The following is a 21,329-nucleotide window of genomic DNA, read 5'->3' on the forward strand; positions in this document are numbered from 1 at the left end:
ATACCAAGCATTTTCTCTGACCACTAAGGACTGAAACTGGAAACCAACCCCAGAGGAAAAAACCCAAAGCACCCAAAGTCATGGAGACTGAATGGTATGCTATTAAACAACGAATGGGTCAAGAATGAAATTAGGGAAGAAACCGAAAAATTTCTGGAAACAAATGAAACCGAACTCACCAAAACCCAAAACTTATGGGACACAGTGAAGGCAGTCCTGAGAGGGAAGTTCATAGCAATACAGGCCTACCTAAAGAAGATAGAAATAGCTGAAACAAACAACCTTACTCTACACCTGCAAGAACTCGAGGAATAAAAACAAAAACAGCCCAGAGCAAGTAGAAGGAAGGAAATAACCAAGATCAGAGCAGAACCAAATGGCATAGAGACTAAAAGCACCATTCTAAGGATCAATGAATCCAGGAGTTGGTTCTTTGAGAAGATAAACAAAAGAGACAAGCCTTTAAGTAGGCTCATCAAGAAAAGAAGAGAGAGGACACAAATACAATCAGAAATGAAAGAGGAGAGATTACAACTGATACCACAGAAATAGAAGTGATTGTAAGAAATTACTATGAAGAACTGTATGCCAAGAAATTTGAAAACCTAGGGGAAATGGACACATTTCTAGAAAAATATAATCTTCCAAAACTCAACGAAGAAGAAACAGAAAGCCTGCATACACCAATAACAGCTGACAAAATTGAAGCTGTAATAAAAAAACCTCTCAACACACAAAAGCCCTGGACAAGATGGTTTCACAGGAGAACTCTACAAAGCATTTAAGGAAGAGCTAACCCCTATCTTCACAGACTATTTCAAAAAATCCAGAAGGATGGAAAACTCCCAAATTCTTTTTATGATGCCAGCATCATCCTAATTCCAAAAACAGATAGAGACACAACAAAGAAAACTTCAGGCCAATATCACTGATGAACATAGATGCTAAAATCCTCAACAAAATATTGGCAAATCGCATCCAACAATATATCAAAAAGATCATACACCATGACCAAGTGGGATTCATCCCAGGGATGCAAGGATGGTTCAATATATTCCCAAATCAGTAAATGTAATACACCACATAAACAAAAGCAAAGACAAAAACCACATGATCATATCAATAGACTCAGAAAAAGCTTTTGATAAGGTACAACACCCATTTGTGATAAAAACACTCAGCAAGTGGGAATAGAGGGAGCATTTCTCAATATAATAAAGGCCATATATGAGAGACCTATAGCCAACATCATACTCAACGGGCAAAAACTAAAATCTTTTCCACTAAGATCAGGAACACAACAAGGATGTCCACTTTCACCACTTCTTTTTTTTTTAAAGCACTTTTAAAAAAGATTTTTATTTATTTATCTTTAGAGGGGAAGGGAAGGAGAGAGGAGGAGAAACATCAATTTATGGTTGCCTTTCATGCGTCCCCTGCTGGGAACTGCCATGCAGGGAACCGGCCTGCAACCCAGGCATGTGCCCTGACTGGGAATCGAACCGCGATTGTCTGGTTCACAGGCCCACTCTCAATCCACTGAGCTCCACCAGCCAGGGCTTCACCACTTCTATTCAATATAGTATTGGAAGGTTTAGCCACAGTGATCAGGCAAGAAAAGGAAATAAAAGGCATCCAAATAGGAAAGGAGGAAACAAAACTGTCACTGTTTGCAGATAACATGATAGTGTACATGGAAAATCCTATAGACTCTACCCAAAAACTACTTGAATTAATTAATGAATTTGGCAAAACAGCAGGTTACAAAGTCAATATCCAGAAATCAAAGGCATTTTTGTATAGTAACAATGAATCAGCAGAAGCAGAAATCAAGAAAAAAATCCCATTCGATATAGCAAAAAGAAAAAAAAATATCTGGGAATAAACCTAACTAAGGAGGTAAAAGACCTGTATGCAGAAAACTACACAACACTGAAGAAATCAAGGAGGACACAAACAAATGGAAACATATACCTTGTTCATGGATTAGAATTAACATCATCAAAATGTCCATACTACCCAAAGCAATTTACAGATTCAATGCAATACCTATTGAAGTACCAATGGCATATTTCATAGACATAGAACAAACACTTCAAAAATTTATATGGAACCATAAATAACCCAGAATAGCAGCTGCACTTTTGAGAAAGAAGAACAAAGTAGGAGGGATCAAAATACCTGATATCAAAATGTATTACAAAGCCACTGTTATCAAAACAGCCTGGTACTGGCATAAAAACAGGCACATAGACCAATGGAACAGAACAGAGAGACCAGAAATCAACCCAACTCTGTACAGTCAATTAATATTCAACAAAGGGGGCAGTAACATAAAATGGGGTAAAGATAGCCTCTTGAACAAATGGTGTTGGGAGAACTGGACAGCTAAGTGCAAAAAAATGAACCTTGACCACCAACTTACACCATATACCAAAATAAATTCAAGGTGGATAAAAGACTTAAATATAAGGCGTGACACCATTAAAGTCCTAGAGGAGAACATTGGCAAGAAAATCTCAGATATTTCACGCAGCAACATTTTTACTGATATGTCCCCTAGAGCAAGGAATATAAAGGAAAAAATTAACAAATGGGATCTCATCAAAATAAAAAGCTTCTGCATGGCTAAAGAAAACACTATTATATGAAAAAGACAACCAACTGTATGGGAAAACATATTTGCCAATGATACCTCAGACAAAAGTTTAATCTCCAAAATATACAAAGAACTTACACGACTCCACTCTAAGAAGACAACCAACCCAATTAAAAAATGGGAAAAGGACTTGAACAGATAATTCTCCAAGGAGGACGTACAGAATATCCAGAGACACATGAAGAAATGCTCAATATCATTAGCTATCAGAGAGATGCAAATTAAAATCACAATGAGATACCACTTTACACCGGTCAGGATGGCTATCATATACAAAGCTACAAATAACAAATGTTGGAGAGGTTGTGGGGAAAAGGGGACCTTAGTTCACTGTTGGTGGGATTGCAGACTGGTATAACCATTATGGAAAACAGTATGGAATTTTCTCAGAAAAATAAAAATTGACCTACCTTTTGACCCAGCAATTCCACTGCTAGGATTATATCCTAAGAATCCTAAAACATCAATTTCAAAGAACCTGTGCACCACAATGTTCATAGCAGCACAATTTACAATAGCCAAGAGGTGGAAGCAACCTAGTTGCCCATCAGTAAATGAATGAATCAAAAAATTGTGGTACATATACACAATGGAATTCTATGCAACAGAGAGAAAGAAGGAGCTACTACCCTTTGCAACAACATGGATGGAACTGGAAAGCATTATGCTGAGTGAAATAAGCCAGGTGTTGAAAGGCCAATACCATATGATCTCACCTTTAACAGGAAGCTAAATAACAAAACAAACAAGCATGCAGAAAAAGTACAAAGACACTGAAATAGAGAACAAGGGGACAGTGACCAGAGGGGAGAGGGAAGGAAATTTAAGGGGAAAAAAGGGGAGGGATTTGGAGGAACAAATAGGAAGGACACAGGGACAATAACTAAGGAGGGTGGAAATGGGAGGGAAGTGGGGAGCACAGGGTGGGGTAGGCTGGGATGGGAGAAATAGAAAACTGTACTTGAGAAATAACTGAATAAAAAAATACAAAATAAATAAATAAATGCATCCATCTTGAGTGACAGTGACAGAAAAGGAAAAGAAGGTTTCAGTAGGGAATACTAAATACAAAAATAAAATTTTCATGTACTTAGAAAAAGAATTTCATCATAGTTGAATGAGTCTACTTCTGGGCTCTCTTTTCTGTTCCATTGATTTATGTGTCTGTCCTTTCACCAACACTGTTTTAATTACTGTACTTCTAGCTTACTTTCTTCTATTGTTACAGCCCCCCGATGGTGTTATACATTAAACCTCCAAGATGGAGAAGCCACATGCTACTCACCAAGGGGAGGAAATTATCACAGTAGCCTGGGCACTCGTTGTGATCTCACCTGTGACCGGGGCTTTCGACTGATCGGACGAAGGTCGGTGCAATGCCTGCCAAGCCGCCGCTGGTCTGGAACTGCCTACTGCAGGCGTAAGTGGTGTGTGTGCAGATGATGATACATGTATATGAGAGAGGCCAGCCAGCCAGCCACTGAAGGTATATGCCTGGAGGTGTTACTATGCCTTCTGTCAAGTGAAAATTGAGAATTTTCCACAGGAACCCAAAATAGCGTTTCCCCATCCTAACAGTCTATCTCATTTCCTCTCCCTGTGGTTATTGTCCAAGTATTAAGGGCATTTAAACAGCAAGCAGTCCTTCTGAATTGGGGACTGAGGAGTGCTAATAAGACTTGGGTTTGGGGCCTGATGTAGACCTGGGCACTCTTCTGGAATACTCAAGGAATTATGGTATCAGACTCTTTTCAACTTGTGGCAAACTGCAATGCTGCCTGGCCTAGGCTCTTAGAAGGTCTTGGCAGTGAAGCTATGAGACATCTGCTATTCTCATATTCTTTAGAATATCACAAAGAATCCTTAGGCTAGAATGTGGGGATGCTAACACACACATTCCAAATCATGTCTCCCTCAGCTCCTAAATCCCTGTCTCTTATTCGGGACCTACAACCTACTTCTTTTTAGTAGCTGAGCTTTGTCTGTCCATATGTCTATCTCTGAATACCATTTGTAGGACATCCATGTGTGCAGGGCCCTGTATTGGTTTCTTCAGAAGCTTACTCAATTCCTCAATTACTCCTAGGCAGCTTATAGACTAATGGGATAGAAACACAAATGTGTGAATGTGAACACTCTGTGATCACACACACAGGGCTGAGCATTCAGTTGATCAGAAAAGATGCTGTGAGGGAGAGGAGAAGCTTGATAGCCAGAAATAAATAAGCCACCACACTCCTCTAAAGAATTACTTTGTTTTAGGAATTAGACCCCATTGTTTTCAACACAAATTTGAAATGGCTTCACAACATTAAATAGTAGAACTGTATAAATGAACATAAAACCAGTTAAAAGAATGGAGATGTACATATTTTTAGGTGCCTAGAACGAGTTAATTACTGTTTTTGAATAATGAATCTGGCTTTTCCCTTCCTCATAAAAGACAAAAAAAGCAAATACTTTGGGTGCGTCATTTTAGCTGTTATATAATACTAAGAAAACAAATTCACCTGAAAAGGCAAACATTTCTTCTTGGCACTGATTTCAGAATTTTTTTTCTTTTTGCCTAAAGGATACCAGAAAACATAAAGGGCAATAATCTTCAAGTCTGTTTGACCTTGAAGAAAAATGAACATAGCTTATAGAATCTTTATGCAAAGCTCCACTAATTGAACTTATGCAGGGTTAGAGCTTAGAAAATGTAAAGGAATGTATGGCTTGCCCACTTCTTTCAAGTATCAGATATTTCAAACTAGATTGGCAAGCACAGGCTCACAATGAACTCAGTAGCAGTCTCCGCTTCTGGCACATATATTATCTAAATCCCATGGATTCTTATTTAATCAAATACCACAAAGTTGGCCCTCCAGACACTGGCCTGACTCATATTCTCATCTGGAGAGAGGGCCAGCCTAATTTCACATGTAACTGAGCGTCACCTGAGGAATGCCTGTGACAATACCAAATTAATACTCAAAAAGGAGCTCTGAATTTGTTCAAGGATATCGAACATTTGAGGAACAAGAGATGAAAACTATTAGCAACTGAGGTCCTAAATGCATCCAGATGTTTGTATGCATTATCCCTTTTAATCTGCACAACAGTTCTACGATATATCCACATTTTAGTGGTGAAAACACTGAGCCCCTCAGACCTGATGTAACTTACTCAAGGGGTGGAGCTGGGATCTAAATTCAAGTGTGATTCTCAAGTCCATGCACAAGTCATTTACTTCTTTGAGAACCCCTCTCCCTAGCATTACTATACCTTATTATAAAAATAAGAAGGCAATTAGGCACAAAAATGTAAGGGAGGTTTAGGAAAGGGTTTTTGTATTTTATGTTATCTATAATATGGTTCTTCCCATGCTAGATGCCTCACCATCACCTCCAGGTAGTCCCACAAGCCACTGAGCTTGCCACTTGGTTTTCTCTTAGAGGTGAGATGCCACATATTGCCATTCATTACGAGTGGCACCTATACCTGCACAAATGGGGTGCTTCTTGACTCCTGCTGTGACTACAGCTGTTCCAGTGGCTACCACCTGGAAGGTGACCGCAGCAGAATCTGCATGGAAGATGGACAATGGAGTGGAGGCGAGCCTGTATGTGTAGGTAAATGTTAGTCACTCCCAGTTGTCCTGCTGCAAAGAGTCACCCTGGTATTGTATCCACAGAGAATGTGGAATCCTTACTGCAGAAGGTATTCTTGCTTGTTATGAGGGGGGCACTCTGGGCACATGCTTAAAGAAACAATCGCTTCCCCAAGAGCTGTGCTTCCTTGAGCATCTTGAATAGAGAGTGTATTTTTTTCTTATCCACTGGTGTGGTATTGCCTCTATGGGTTCCCTCCAGGAAAGGCAGGGAGCCCAGGAGTCAGCACCTGATTTCTGACCTTGGCAGACATAGATCCCCCAAAGATCCGTTGTCCCCACTCACGTGAGAAGATGGCAGAGCCAGAGAAACTGACTGCTCGAGTATCCTGGAACCCACCTGTGGTGAAAGATTCTGCTGATGGTACCATCACCAGGTAAGTAATGGATACCCCTTATGCTTCCTAGCAGCTTCTCCAGGCTCTCGTTCTGAGGCTACAGTGATGATGTGCCCCAGACCCTGATCCTAAGGATGTCTTTCCTCAGTGGTTCTTTTACTCTGTTCCATGTAGGGTGACACTTCGGGGCCCTGAGCCTGGCTCTCACTTTCCCGAAGGAGAGCATGTGATTCGTTATACTGCCTATGACCGAGCCTACAACCGTGCTAGCTGCAAGTTCATTGTGAAAGTACAAGGTCAGAAAGAAGCCTTCCATTTCCACATTGTTCATTATTCATGCTCTGCCCTGACCCACTAGGTGCCACCACAACCCTCTCCTCTCTATACCTGAAAGAGAAACCTCCTTTAGATTGGGCAAGGGAAAAAACAAATTCACTATAAAGCAGGAGTCCCCAACCCCTGGGCCATAGACTATCACTAGTCTGTGGCCTGTTAGGAGCCAGACCACACAGCAGGAGGTGAGTGGTGGGCAAGCAAGTGAAGCTTCATCTGTGTTTACAACTGCTACCCGTTGCTCACATTACTGTCTGAGCTCCACCTCCTGTCAGATCAGTGGTAGCATTAGATTCTCATAGAAGTGCGAACCTTACTCTAAACTGCACATGGGAGGGATCTGGGTTGCACACTCTTCATGAGAATCTAATGCCTGATGATCTGAGGTGAAACTGAGGCAGTAATGCTAGCACTGGGGAGTGGCTGCAAACACAGATTATCATTAGCAGAGACGTTTAACTGCACAAAGACCATAATGAATCAATTGCTTGCAGACTCATATCGAAACGCTATCAGTGAGTGGCAAGTGACAATTAAGCTGCATCTGGTGTCAGGCTTTATAGTGGCAAATGAGTTGATGTACTTGAATTGTACAGCTGCATCTGGTGGCAGGCTTTAATTCAGAATCCAACACTTATTTTCAGTCTGCACATGGCCCACCCATTATTTTATTTACCACTCTCACCCATGCCTTTTTCCCACACTGCTCACTTGTCTCAGTCACAGTTTTGGTAAGCCCAGATGAGAGCCAAAATTAGTAAAACATAAATGTCACTGAAGAACTTCTTTGAAAAGGTGGGAAGACCCAACAATGACACAGCAGAAGACTCTAAGACTGCCAACCAAAAAAAAAAGGTGCATTTAAAAGAAAATACCAAGAGTATTTCTTAAATCATGGGCTCATTGCAACAGGTGATTCACATTCTCCAATCCTTTGTATAATATGTGGTGACCAGCTCTCCAGCAAAGTCATGAAACCTTCAAAACTGCTTTGCCACATAGAGACCAAGTACCCTACATTAAAAGACAAGCCTTTGGAGTTTTTCAAAAGAAAAAAATGTGAACATGAAGAACAGAAGCAGTTATTGAAGGCCACCACTTCATCAAATGTGTCTGCACTGAGAGCATCATTCTTAATGGCTAACAGCATTGCTAAAGCTGAAGAGCCCTTTACTGTTGGTGAAGAGTTGAATCTTCCCACTGCTAAGGACATTTGTTGTGAACTTTTAGGAGAGGTTGCAGTTCAAAAGGTGGCTCATATTCCTTTTTTGGCCAGCACCATAATTAGATGAATTGATGAAATAGCAGAGGATATTGAGGCACAATTGTTAGAGAGGATGAACGACTCACTGTGTTATGAAATCCAGGTTGTTGAGTCTACCACTGTTGACAACAAGGCAACAATGCTCATTTTGGTGCAATATATTTTTCAGGAGGATGTACATGAGGATACGTTACATAAACTTTTGTTGTCAGCCAATACCACAGCTGCAGAACTATTCAAGTCTTTGAATTATTACATGTCAAGAAAACTGAATTGTTCATTTTGTGTCAGTTTATGCACAGACAGAGTGACTGCCATGACTGGACAGCTTTCTGATTTCATTACTTGGGTCAAAGAGGTTGCTTCTGAATGTGGGTCTATGCACTGTGTCATCCATAGAGACATGCTGGCTAGATGAAAATTGTCACCTGAGCTTAACAACATGTTGCAGGATATGATTAAAATTACCAACCACATAAAGTACATTCCCTTAACTTACATCTGTTTGCACAGCTCTGTGAGGAGACGGACACAGAGTACACATATCCTCACTTATACACAGAAGTGAGATGGCTTTCTAAAGGCAGATCACTGGCCAGAATTTTTGAGTTATGGGACCTTCTCCAGAGATTTCTTTTAGAAAAACAGTCCCCACTGGCAGCACATTTCAGTGACACAAAATGGGTCATAAAACTTGTTTATTTATGTGACATGTTCAACCTGCTCAACAAACTCAATCTGTCATTTCTGGGAAGAACAACTGTGTTCAAATTGGCAGATAAAGTGGCTTTATTCAAAGCCAAACTGGAATTATGGAGGCAGTGAGTGAACATTGGGATTTTTTATATGTTTCAAAAGTTAGCAGAGATTTTGAAAGCGACTGAGCCAGGGCCTTCTTTCTCCCAGCTGGTACACAATCACCCATCTCAGCTTTCAAAAGGTTTCAGCACTAGTGCCCAACCACAAAAGACCCCCAAATTGGGAAGGAATGGATCTGTGACCCAATTGTGAATAAGCCAGGTGAATCAACTTTGTCTGTGCTAGAAGAGGATCAACAGCTTGAGATTGCAAATGATGGTGGCCTTAAAAGTATTTTTCAGACAACTTCAAATCTCAATGTGATCTGGATTAAAGTGAAGGCAGAATATCCTGAGATTGCTACAAAAACACTGAAAAGCCTGTTTTCATTCCCAAGGTCCTATCTTTGTGAAGCAGGGTTTTCTGTAGTCACAGCAACCAAAACAAGATTACAGGGTAGTCTGGACATAAGCAACACACTTCAGGTGTCACTGTCTCCCATCACCCCCAGATGGGACCATCTAGTTGCAGGAAAACAAGCACAGGGCCCACTGATCCTGCACCATGATGAGTTGTATAATTATTTCATTATATATTACAATGTAATAATAATAGAAATAAAGTGCACAATAAATGTAATGAACTTGAGTCCTCCCAAAACCATCCCCTGCCCACCCCCCCACTCTGTTCATGGAAAAGCTGTCTTTCATGAAACTGGTCCCTAGTGCAAAAAAGTTTGGGGGCCGCTGCTATATAGGGTTAAATGGTCATTCAGGAAGCCTGCATGACACTGAGCATACACATGTTTCAGAAGCCCTGACTCCCCAACAGGATTTTATCATTCTCCTAAATCAAGATAAAATTCACCAAGATAGTCTACTTGTTTTCTTGCCCTTCTAATGATGAGATCTAATCAGCCTTTATTCTGTCTTTCATCCCTGCTGAAATTATTGGCATTCTCTGCTTGAATCTTCTTTGTTTAGTATTATGTTGTTTTGTTTCACTTTTTTCATTATAAATATAATTCATATTCATTTTTGAACACAGAAGATATAGAAATAGATAAGGAAAAATCTATTATCCCATCTTCCACAGATAATTGTTGTCAATCTTTTGGTAATTTCTTTCCTTCTTTTTTAAATTATATTTTATTATTTATGCTGTTACAGTTGTCCCAGTGGAATTGGCAAGTCAAAAGGCAGTTCCATTTTTACTATAACCAGTATTTTAAATTTTGCAGCTGATAAATTGCTTTTCTCCATTTTGTTTAGTTCTTTTTTCTGGAGTTCTGTGCCATGTTTCTTTGTCTTCTCCTTTTGGCAGCCTCCCTGTGTTTGTTTCTATGTATTAGGCAGAGCTGCTACATCACTTGGGCTTGGTAGAGTGCTCTAATATAGTAGGTGTCCTGTAGAGTCCAGTGGCATAGCCTCCTCTTTTATCCGAGCTGGGTACTCAAGATGCACTCACTGTGTGGGCTGTGTACACCCTCCTGTTGTAGTTGAACCTTGATTGCCGTTGGCATATTCAAGGTCAGCCATCATCTATGTTCTGTCTGAAGTCACACAGCATAATCTACAAAAAAAATCTGCAAATGGCTGCTATTTGTATTGGGCTTGGAGGTGCTCAGAAGAGGCCAAGCTGTTAACCAAAGCTGACTGCTGCTAATGCCAGGCCTGAGGCAATTTAGCAAGAGGTATAGGGCTCACTGAAGCCAGATGCTGCTTGTTTGAGGGAATTTAGGAAAATCAAAAGCATGGGCCAAGACAAGCCACTCATAGGTAAAAAAACCACTGTAAACAGCTTGGATGGGCCTCAAAATTGGTTAATCACCAGGTGGGGCACACACTATGAGCCAGGTTGATCGAGTCTCAGATATGGTATCTACCTGCTGGCTCTGTGGCTCTGAAAAAGGAACAATGGCCTCTGCCACACTTCTGTTCCTTCTGTTTGGGAGAAAGCTGCCCCCCTACTCTCACCCTGATTCCAGACAATTCAGCTCATCCATATATGTCTCTGACACCTTTCAATCTGCTGCCCCTACACTGGAGCTCAGAGGAAGTGATTTCAAGTAAGTCTGTGCTTGGGCCCTTTAGGAGGAACTGCCTGGGACTCTAGCAGTTTCTGTTGTTCACAGCCTCAATACTTGCTCAGTTTTACAACCAAAAGTTATAGAGACTTATCTTTGGAATTAAAATCCTGGGCTGGGAACCTAGGGTGAGGCTAGTACCCCTTCTTCCTGATTTATCCCTCCTTATTTTTATCCATTACACGTGGGTGTGGGACCAGCCTGTTCAACATCTGCACCCCTCTTGCCTGTCTCAGTGTGGTTTCTTCTTTATTCCATAGTTGGTTTCTTCTTTAATTCTGTAGTTGTAGGACTTCCATTCAGGTCAATTTCAGATGGTTTTGAATGATGGTTGTTCTATAGTTCAGTTGTAATTTTTTTTTGGACACTAGTACTTTAATGGTATCACTTATTTTTTCATATATTTTATTGATTATGCCATTACAGTTGTCCCACTTCCCCCCTTCATTTCCCTCCATCCTGCACACCCCTCCCCCACCATCCCCCCTTTTATTCATGTCCATGTGTCACAAGTTCTTTGGATTCTATATTCCCCATACTATTCTTTCCCTCCCCTCTATCTATTTTCTACCTACCATCTATGCTACTTACTCTCTGTACCTTCTCCCCCCTTCTCCTTCTCCCACTTCCCTGTTGCTAACCCTCCATGTGATCTCCATTTCTATGGTTCTGCTCCTGATCTAGCTGTCCTCTTAGATTGCTTTTGTTTTAGGTGTGGTTGTTAATAACTGTGAGTTTGCTGTCCTTTCACAGTTCATCTTTTTTATCTTCTTTATCTTAGGTAAGTCCCTTTAACATTTCATATAATATGGGCTTGGTGATGATGAACTCCTTGAATTTGATCTTATTTGAGAAGCACTTTATCTGCCCTTCCATTGTAAATGAAAGCTTTGCTGGATAGATCAATCTTGGATGTAGGTCTTTGGATTTCATGACTTGGAATACTTCTTTCCAGCCCCTTCTTGCCTGTAAGGTCTCTTTTGAGAAATCAGCTGACAGTCTGATGGGAACTCCTTTGTAGGTGACTGTCCCCTTATCTCTTGCTGCTTCTAGGATTCTGTCCTTCATTTCAATCTTGGCTAATGTAATGATGATGTGCCTTGGTGTGTTCCTTCTTGGGTCCAACTTCTTTGGGACTCTGAGCTTCCTGGATTTCCTGGAAGTCTATTTCCTTTGCCAGATTCGGAAAATTCTCCTTTATTATTTGTTCAAATAAGTTTTTCACTTGCTCTTCCTCTTCCCCTACTGGTATCCCTATAATTCAAATGTTGGAGTGTTTAAAGATGTCCTGGAGGTTCCTAAGCTTCTGCTCATTTTTTTGAATTCTTGTTTCTTCATTCTTTTCTGTTTGGTCATTTTTTTCTTCCTTCTGGTCCACTCCATTGATTTGAGTCCCAGTTTCCTTTCCATCACTATTGGTTTCCTGTGCATTTCCCTTCATTTCACTTAGTTTAGCTTTCATTTGTTTCTCTAATTTGTGACTAAAATCAACCAGTTCTGTGAGCATCCTGATCACCAGTGTTTTGAACTGTGCATCTGAAAGGCTGGCTATCTCTGGGTTGCTTAGAATTATTGTCTCAGGGCCTGAGCTGTTCTTGAGCCATAATGTTTTGGTCTGTTCACACCTGTTACATAGTGATGGGCAAAGCCTTAGGTGTTCACAAGGGTGGGGCAACCCAGTGGCTGGGTTGTGATACTGTATGTGGGGGCAGGGTCAGAGAGGGGCAATGGCATTTGTTCCGGTCTCTCTTGGGTTTCGGTCCCCTCTGCTGCTTCCCACAAGCAAATCTGGCCCCCTGGTGCCGGCTTCCAGGTGTGTGGGCCTGTGTACTCTCCAGGACCCTGTGGGTCTCTCCAACAAACTCTGTGTGAGCCTCGGAGCCTCTCCCAGCACCTTGACCCCAAAAGTCTTTCCAATTGGTGCTTTCAGGCTCTAATTCCCGTCGCTGGGGCCCTAGCCTGTGCGGTCTGTCTCACTGCTCACTCCTTCACTTGGTTTATCTGCACGCAAATGTGTGACCATGGTCAGCCAGCCACCTAGTGCCCTCACTGGGTTCACCCGTTGCCACCCCTTGCCTGGGATCTGCCAACTGCTGCCTGTGCTCCTGGGTCAGTCTGGCCGATCTTTCCTGGCGGACCCCACTCCGCTGCTGACTCCGCCCCTCTTACCAGTCTGGCTGAATGTTTCCTTGTTGTCGGACTTCCATACAGTTCAATTTTCTGTGTTTTAGCTGCATTTTTGTTACTAAAACTTTGTTGTCTTTAAACTTGGTTGTGCATGGAGGCACAGTGTTTCCACCTATACCTCCATCTTGGCCAGAAGTCTAGTCATAATTTTGATGTGGTTGTGCAAGGAGGTGAGCCTTGTTTACCTATGCTGACATCTTGACCAGAAGTCCTGGTATTTTCTTTCCAGTCTTTTATCTTCATATACTTTTTAAAAATATATAGTTGACTCATAATATATATCCACTATTAATCAGATCACCTTTTAAAACTTTTTATTATAACACAATTTCCCATATTCTTTAAAAACCTTTCAGTAATATTTTTTACTGATAATAAAGACATTTTTATTAATACTGGCTCTGTAATATATTAGTACCCCTATACTAAAACTTTCTTAGTATCAATCATATACAGTATTAAGAAGAAGCTTTCAATTCTTAGGGAAGGCTGCATGGTAGTTTCTACAGTTACTGTTCACTTCCTGAGCAGTACTTGGAGCTGGGAACACATGCTGGACCAGAAATATGAAGGGGGATCCCAAACAACAGGAATTTAATTATAAAAAAATTGTGTGGTCTTCCTGATGCAATACATTTATGGAAATGTTTTTTCCACTGTTGAAAGAGTCTTCAAAAAAATTTCACTGAAGCCAAATGCAGCCTCTCACAACAATGCCAGCTGGTGCACTGCAGATTGGTTTCCAGAACATTCACCCAGTGGGGGAGCCTGGACTATAAGGGTCTGCTTGCCAGAAGATAATTTCAGAGTTTCTTGGGTCCCCCTCATACAAGCTCACACTCTAGTAGGAAAGATGGATGAGCATGCAGACCACAAACAGCATGTGCAATAAAGGGGCAGCTACTTCAGCTCAGGTGGTCTGGCTGGGCCTCTGAGGAGGGGCTGTAGCACTGAGACCCAAACAGAAACTCAGAGAAGCACATGGTGGAGGAGGGACAGGAGGGTGGTGAGGGGTAGGCACCTCAGCACTGTTGTTTTAGCAGACTCACTCCCCTATCTCTGCACCCAGAGGCTTGGAGACTGCAGGCCCCACAGCTCACCTGCAGGGCCAAGTCACATGAGGAGTTCTATGAAGTTGCACACTCCCTCACCAAGCAGTCCTTCCAGGCCCAACATGAATGCTCTCTCCTGCTGCTCCAGCACTGGAAGGTTCTCGAAGTCAACATAGCCCAGGAACCAAAGAACATCTTTATAGTAGGATGCATGGTCCCCGATCATCTGGTAGTATTTACTAGACAGGTGGTAGAAACAGCTGTGCACTAATATCACACATGGGAGGTTGTTGAGCATCTCTTTGACTTCCTCGATTGTTTCCTTTGTAACTTGTAGGTCCCTGACGTTTAATTTTAGGGCTCCAATTGCAGTTTTGCACAGAATCACTGCCTTGTTACTACTTTTCACTTTCTCATAGGTCTTCTCCAGAAAAGTAAGAGCCATGTTAGGATCTGTCATGTGTCTGACCACATGAAAGATGATCTCTATCAGGGTCAATAGGTTCACCCTGTGTTCAAATTCACTAATGAAGTTTTCATAAAGCTTAATGAGACCAACTCCTTGGGCAAAGCATGGGTCCTGTACAATTTCAAGCACCTGAAGTGTCAGCTGATGCTACAACTTCTTCGTGTAGAGTCCCTCCAAATGGTGCCACATGGAGGCCTGGCTGGGCCAGAGCTCTGGCTCAGCTGCAGAAAGCTGGCTGTATCCTTCATGATGGCAAAACAACATAGAATTACAGCATCACTGAGAAGTTGGTACTGCAGGAATAGCAGCTGAAAGTGCTCACTCTCCAGGATTATTTTTAATGATAGCATAATAATGCAATTCTAAAAATATAATTTTTAATACTTCTTCCACTGGTGGATATTTAAGTCTCCTGCTATTTGTTTTTAATATTAAAAGTAATTTTATAAGGTGGTCATCTTTATGTAGGGTGTATGCAAAGTCTGAAAATAAAAATGGCAAAATTTATTTCACAGGTAAGTGTTTTGATGACAGTATGTATATTCGCTGGCACTTCCAGATTTTGTGAACATCTTTGTTTACATTTCAGATTTAATTCCTTAATAAAAGAACATTCTGGCTATGTTCCTGGCCATGGGAAACGTGAAGAAGTCAGTCATTCTGATCATCCTAGGTCTCCTGATCTAAGAAACCCAGCATTGGCACCCTTTTAACCTTTTTTTCTCCTAAATGAGATGCCATAGCCCCTAACTTGAACTCCTCCTTAACAGTGAGACGCTGCCCAACTCTGAAACCACCACAGCATGGCTACCTCACCTGTACCTCAGGGGGAAACAACTATGGTGCCACCTGTGAATACCACTGTGATGGAGGTTACGAGAGGCAAGGGACCCCATCCCGGGTCTGCCAGTCTAGCCGCCAGTGGTCAGGATCAACACCCATTTGTACTTGTGAGTAAAATTAGGGAATGAGGAGAGTAGGCATATTGATCAGAGTAATTTGGAGGATATCTCAATTTATATGACACATGGGTTCAATAGTTATATGTATGATGTGGGAATAGGCGGGGTGTTTTGGATGAGTTTATTTTAAGGGCCAGTGTTCTGCTTCAGAATGCTCCTACTCCAAGATAAAGGGTTTTAAATCTCTAAGTATTTTTTCAGGATTTTTCCCAAGGAAAGGGAGAAACAACCAAAAAGGGTTAATCTGAAAGATTGGAACTCCTCAAGATGTTTTTACCCATGCTGGGATGAAGGAGAAGGCCATAATCTAAATGGCAATTTGCTTCTGCCCTAGCTATGAAGATTAACGTCAATGTAAACTCTGCTGCTGGCCTTCTCGATCAGTTCTATGAGAAACAACGCCTCCTCATCATTTCAGCTCCTGATCCCTCCAATCGATATTACAAAATGCAGATCTCTATGCTACAGGTGAGACCCACTCCACTAATTACTTCTTAGTTCCTTTGTATACTCCTTAACCTCACCCCATTATTCCCTTACCTCTTCCAAATCAAATAGTTTCTCTTTCTGCAGCACAAACTCTACTTCCTCAAACTCTTTGTGGACAACATTTAATCAGTTTAACTCTACACAAATTTAGTGCTTTTAAAAAATTGCTATGTTTTTACTAAAAAGACACTGAGGACACTGAAATTGTGGGTGTGACTTGAAGGGTACTTGGTGAAGAGTAGAAAGGAATGTGGCAGAGCACTGTAGAGAGACTTGTAAAACAGGTATAATCAAATGTAAATGTTGGCATTAAATTATGTTTATGTTTTCAAGGAATAATAGCATTAACAAATACTTAGATGGTAAGTACTACACGGATACCAAGTGTTAAAGTATGTGCTCTACCCATATTCAATTAATTCTCAAAACAACACTTAACAGATAGGTACTATTACTATCCCCATTTTGAAGGTAAGGAAACTGAGGCTCTTGTAAATGACTAATCCAGAACTGAATCCAGGCAGTATGATTTCAGGATCTGTGCTCTTAGCCACCACACATAGCAGAAGAGAAGAAAAAGTATAGTGATATTTCAAAGTAAAATTAGGGAGTTGCACAATGATTTTTTGTAGCAGAATGAGAGAACAGATTTATTAAACGATAGTACACTCCACAGAACATGGGAGCAGGCAAACTCCAAACACAGATCGACCTCAGGGGCAGGAGGGATTCTAATCTTTTTTTTTATATTTCACTTTTTTGTTGATGATCTTTTTTATTCAGATATAATTGACATATAATACTATATTTGTGTCAGATGTACAACACAAGTCAATATTTGTATACATTGTGAAATAAACACCACAATAAATCTAGTTAACATTCATAACCATACTTTTTCTTATGATGAGAGAACTTTTAAGATCTACCCTCTTACTACTTGTAAATGTGCAATACAGTACTATTAGCTATAGTTGCCATACTGTATATTCCATTCCTGACTTATTTTATAACTGGAAGTTTGTAACTTTACACTACCTTGATCCATCTCACCCACCCTGTATTCCCTGTTTGTGGCAACAACTAACTGTTCTCTGTGCCTCTGAATTTGGTTGCATTTTTTTTAAACTTTTTAAAAATTGATGTTCAAATACAGTTGTCTCCATTTTCCCGCCACCACTTTCCCCTGCCCCACCCACACCCACCTCCCATCTTCAATCCCACCCCTCCCTTGTCTCCATCCATGGGTCCCTCATTCGTGTTCATTTATGTCCCTTTCCCTTCTTTCCCACATTATTTCCCTCTCCTCTCCCCTCTGATTACTGTCAGTTTGTTGTTTATTTCACTGTCTCTGGCTATATTTTGCTTGCCAGTTTTTTTTTATTAGGTTCCACTTAGAGGTGAGATCATATAATATTTGTCTTTCACCACATGGCTTAGTTCACTTGGCATAACACTTTCCAGTTCCATCCATGCTGTCAAAAAGGGTAGGAGCTCCTTTCTCTCTGCTGCATAGAATTCCATTGTCTAAATGTACCATAGTTTCTTGATCCACTCATTTGCTGATGGGTGCCTAGGCTGTTTCCAGCACTCACCAATTGTAAATTGTGCTGCTAAGAACATTGGGGTACACAGGTTCTTTTGAATTAGTGTTTCAGGGCTCTCAGGGTATAAACCCAGCAGTGGAATCGCTGGGTCAAAAGGTAGTTCCATTTTTAGTTTCTTGAGGAAATTCCTTGTTTTCCCCAGGGGCTGCACCAGTTTGCATTCTGACCAACAGTGTACTAGGGTTCCCTTTTCTCTACAACCGCACCAGCACTTACTGTATGTTGATTTGTTTATAATGGCCATTCTGACCAGTGTGAAGTGGTATCACACTGCAATTTTAATTTGCATATTTCTGTTGGCTAGTGATGCTGAACATCTTTTCATATGTCTCTGGGCCCCCTGTATGTCCTCCTTGAAGAAGTGTCTGTTTAAGTCTTTTGTTCATTTTTTACTGTTTTTTTTTTTTTTTTGTCTTCCTGGGGTGGAGTCGTGTGAGTTCTTTACATATTTTGGAGCTCAAACCTTTGTCCGAGTTATCACTGGCAAATATGTTTTCCCATTTGGTTGGCTCCCTTTTCATTTTAATGCCATTTTCTTTAGCCATGCAGAAGCTTTTTATTTTGATGAAGTCCCATTTGTTTATTCTTTCCTTTATGTCTCTTGCTCTAGGGGACATATCAGTGAAAATGTTGCTGCATGGAATATCTGAGATTTTCCTGCCTATGTTTTCCTTTTAGACTTTAATGGTGTCACAACTTATATTTAAGTCTTATCCATCTTGAATTTATTTTTGTGTATGGTGTAAGTTGGTGGTCAAATTTCAGTTTTTTCAATGTAGCTGTCCAAATCTTCCAACACCATTTGTTGAACAGGCTATTTTGATTCCATTTTAGCTTTGGAGCACTTTGTCAAATATCAATTGACCATAGATGATGCAGACACCGGCCCGCAGTGTCCATGTCATTATGTAGAAAATGAGACATTCACACGGACTACCAAACTTGGTATAGGAAAAGGGACATCATGGCTTTTGCTCTCAAGGGGGAACAAAAGTTTTGGCCCTTGCCACAACCAGCCTTTATTGGGTTTCTCCACACATTACATTATGGTTCTCATTTACTATGCACAGGTTGCTTTAGGTGGTTACCTTTTACAGAAAACAAAGGAGCCAATGCTGCTAATCACATCACAGAAGAAGGATATTAACAAATGAAAAGGCAAAAGTGGTTGAACCAGTTACACTCATCCTTAGAAGGTTTAGCATGTATTTTAGGAAGTTATTTGCAGTAAATGTTTGCCACTGGGGGCTGGGCCCACACCATGCAGAATGGTCTCTTACACATAAAGACTTCAGTTTATTTCTGGGCTCTCTATTCTGTTCCATTGATCTATGCATCTGTTTTATGGCAGTACCAGACTGTGTTGATTACTGTGGCCTTGCAATATATTTTGATGTCGGGTATGGTAATCCCACTAAATTTGTTTTTCTTTCTCAAAATTGCTGCAGCTATTCAGGGTCATTTATCATTCCAAATAAATTTTTGAAGTCTTCGTTCCATGTCTGTGAAATATGTCACTGGTAATTTAATAGGGATCGCAATGAATATACAAATTGCTTTGGGTAATATAGACATTTTGATTATGTTAATTCTAATTCATGACCATGGTACATGCTTCCATTTATTTGTATCTTCCTTAATTTCTTTCTTCAGTGTTGTGTAGTTTTCTGAATACAGATCTTTTACCTCCTTGGTTAGGTTTATTCCTAGGTACTTTATTTTTCTTTTTGCTATATAGAATGGGATTTTTTTCTTGATTTCTGTTTCTGATATTTCATTGTTGGTGTAGAAAAACGCCTTCTATTTCTGAATATTGAATTTGTATCCCGCTGTTTTGCCAAATTTGTGTATTAGATTGAGTAGTTTTTTCGTGGAGTCTGTAGGATTTTCTGTGTACACCATCACGTCATCTAAAAACAATGACAGTTTTCCTTCTTCCTTTCTTTTTTTTAAAGATTTTATTTATTTATTTTTAGAAGGGAAGGGAAGGAGAGAGTGAGAGAAACATCAATGTATGGTTGCCTTTTGTGCGTCCCCTACTGGGAACTGGCCTGCAACCCAGGCATGTGCCCTGACTGGGAATCGAACCGTGATTGTCTGGTTCGCAGGCCCATGCTCAATCCACTGAGCTACACCAGCCAGGGCCTACTTTCTCCTTTCTAATTTGGTTGCCTCTTATTTCTTCTTCTCATCTGATCACTGTGGCTAGGACTTCCAGTAGTATGTTGAATGAAAGTGGTGAGAGCAGACATCCTTGTTTTCTTCCTGATCTTAGTGGGAAAGCTTTTAGTTTTTGCCCATTGAATATGATGTTAGCTGTAGGTCTCTCATATATGGCATTTCTTATGTTGAGGAATGCCCACTCTATTCTCACTTTGCTGAGTGATTTTACCATAAATGGGTGCTGTATCTTATGAAAAACTTTTTTCACATCTATTGATATGGTCATGTTATTTTTGGCTTTCCTTTTGTTTATGTGATGTATTACATTTATCAATATGCTACTATTGAACCATCCTTGCATCCTTGTGATGCATCCCATTTGATTGTGGTGTATGATCTTTTTAATGTATTTCCAGATGTGGTTTGCTGTGGCAGACTCCGGCCAGCAGAGTCTGCCTATTGTGACTGAAGATGAGAATAAATGCACAGGTGACAATAATCCTGTGGAGAAAAAGGGAACAGCACAGCTACTCTCTCAAGGGGAGAATGTGTATGAATGCCTTGGCCATTCTCTCAAGGGGAGAGTGCCTCGACCCTTGACTAGACAGGCTTTTATTGTTTTTCTCAGGTTGTACATCAGAGAAGGATTTATTGTCTGTTACATAAAATATTATTGTCTACATTTTAGGTACAATCAAGGAAATGAAAATAACATGCAGAGGGGAATGGCTATGAGCTGATTAGCTCTGTCCTTGGGCAAATTCACACAGGCTTTGGGTATTACCTTGAAGATAGACAATGCACATTTGTTGTTCTAGACCAGGGTAATGGAGTTTTAGCAACAGCAAGCCATAACAGTCTGTATGCATTTTCTAGGCCTGATTCCCCTGGGAAAACTTGTTTTGGAGGTCTGGCTCCTGCCCCCGACTTGCTTCTGTAGGTTTTCCATACAGAGCTGAGTCACATTTGCCAGACAAAAAAAAAAAAAATGTTCCCCTACAATTTGCCAATATTTTGTTGAGGATTTTAGTGTTTATGCTCATCACCAATATTGGCGTGAAATTTTCTTTCTTTGTTATGTCTTTATCTGGTTTGGGGATTAGGATGATTCTAGCTTCAAGAAAAGAGTTTGAGATACTTTTGTCTTCTTGGAATTTTTGGAATAGACTTTGAAGGATAGGGGTTAGCTTTTCCTTAACTCCTTTGTAAAATTCTCCTTTAAAACTGTCCAGTCCAGACCTTTTGTGTCACAGGAGGTTTTTTTTTTATT

At 40.6% G+C, this 21,329-nt stretch overlaps 1 protein-coding gene across 2 annotated transcripts in view; it reads left to right on the top strand.

Annotated features, from left to right (window-relative positions):
* Nucleotides 1–21,329, top strand: part of SRPX2 (sushi repeat containing protein X-linked 2) — a 53,799-nt gene that overhangs the window by 22,011 nt on the left and 10,459 nt on the right. Inside the window, exons 4-9 of one of the 2 annotated variants that reach the window (XM_037144051.2) lie at nucleotides 3,888–4,079; nucleotides 6,097–6,273; nucleotides 6,562–6,688; nucleotides 6,824–6,945; nucleotides 15,609–15,788; nucleotides 16,135–16,268. In XM_037144051.2, coding sequence (XP_036999946.2) covers nucleotides 3,888–4,079; nucleotides 6,097–6,273; nucleotides 6,562–6,688; nucleotides 6,824–6,945; nucleotides 15,609–15,788; nucleotides 16,135–16,268 — 932 coding nt within the window. The remainder of the gene's footprint in view (nucleotides 1–3,887; nucleotides 4,080–6,096; nucleotides 6,274–6,561; nucleotides 6,689–6,823; nucleotides 6,946–15,608; nucleotides 15,789–16,134; nucleotides 16,269–21,329) is intronic. The other variant, XM_053657511.1, reaches the window with a different exon arrangement.

This window comes from Artibeus jamaicensis, unplaced genomic scaffold (assembly GCF_021234435.1).
Source record: "Artibeus jamaicensis isolate MK-2021 breed Jamaican fruit bat unplaced genomic scaffold, CSHL_Jam_final scaffold_461, whole genome shotgun sequence".
NCBI classification, from domain to species: Eukaryota; Metazoa; Chordata; class Mammalia; order Chiroptera; family Phyllostomidae; genus Artibeus; species Artibeus jamaicensis.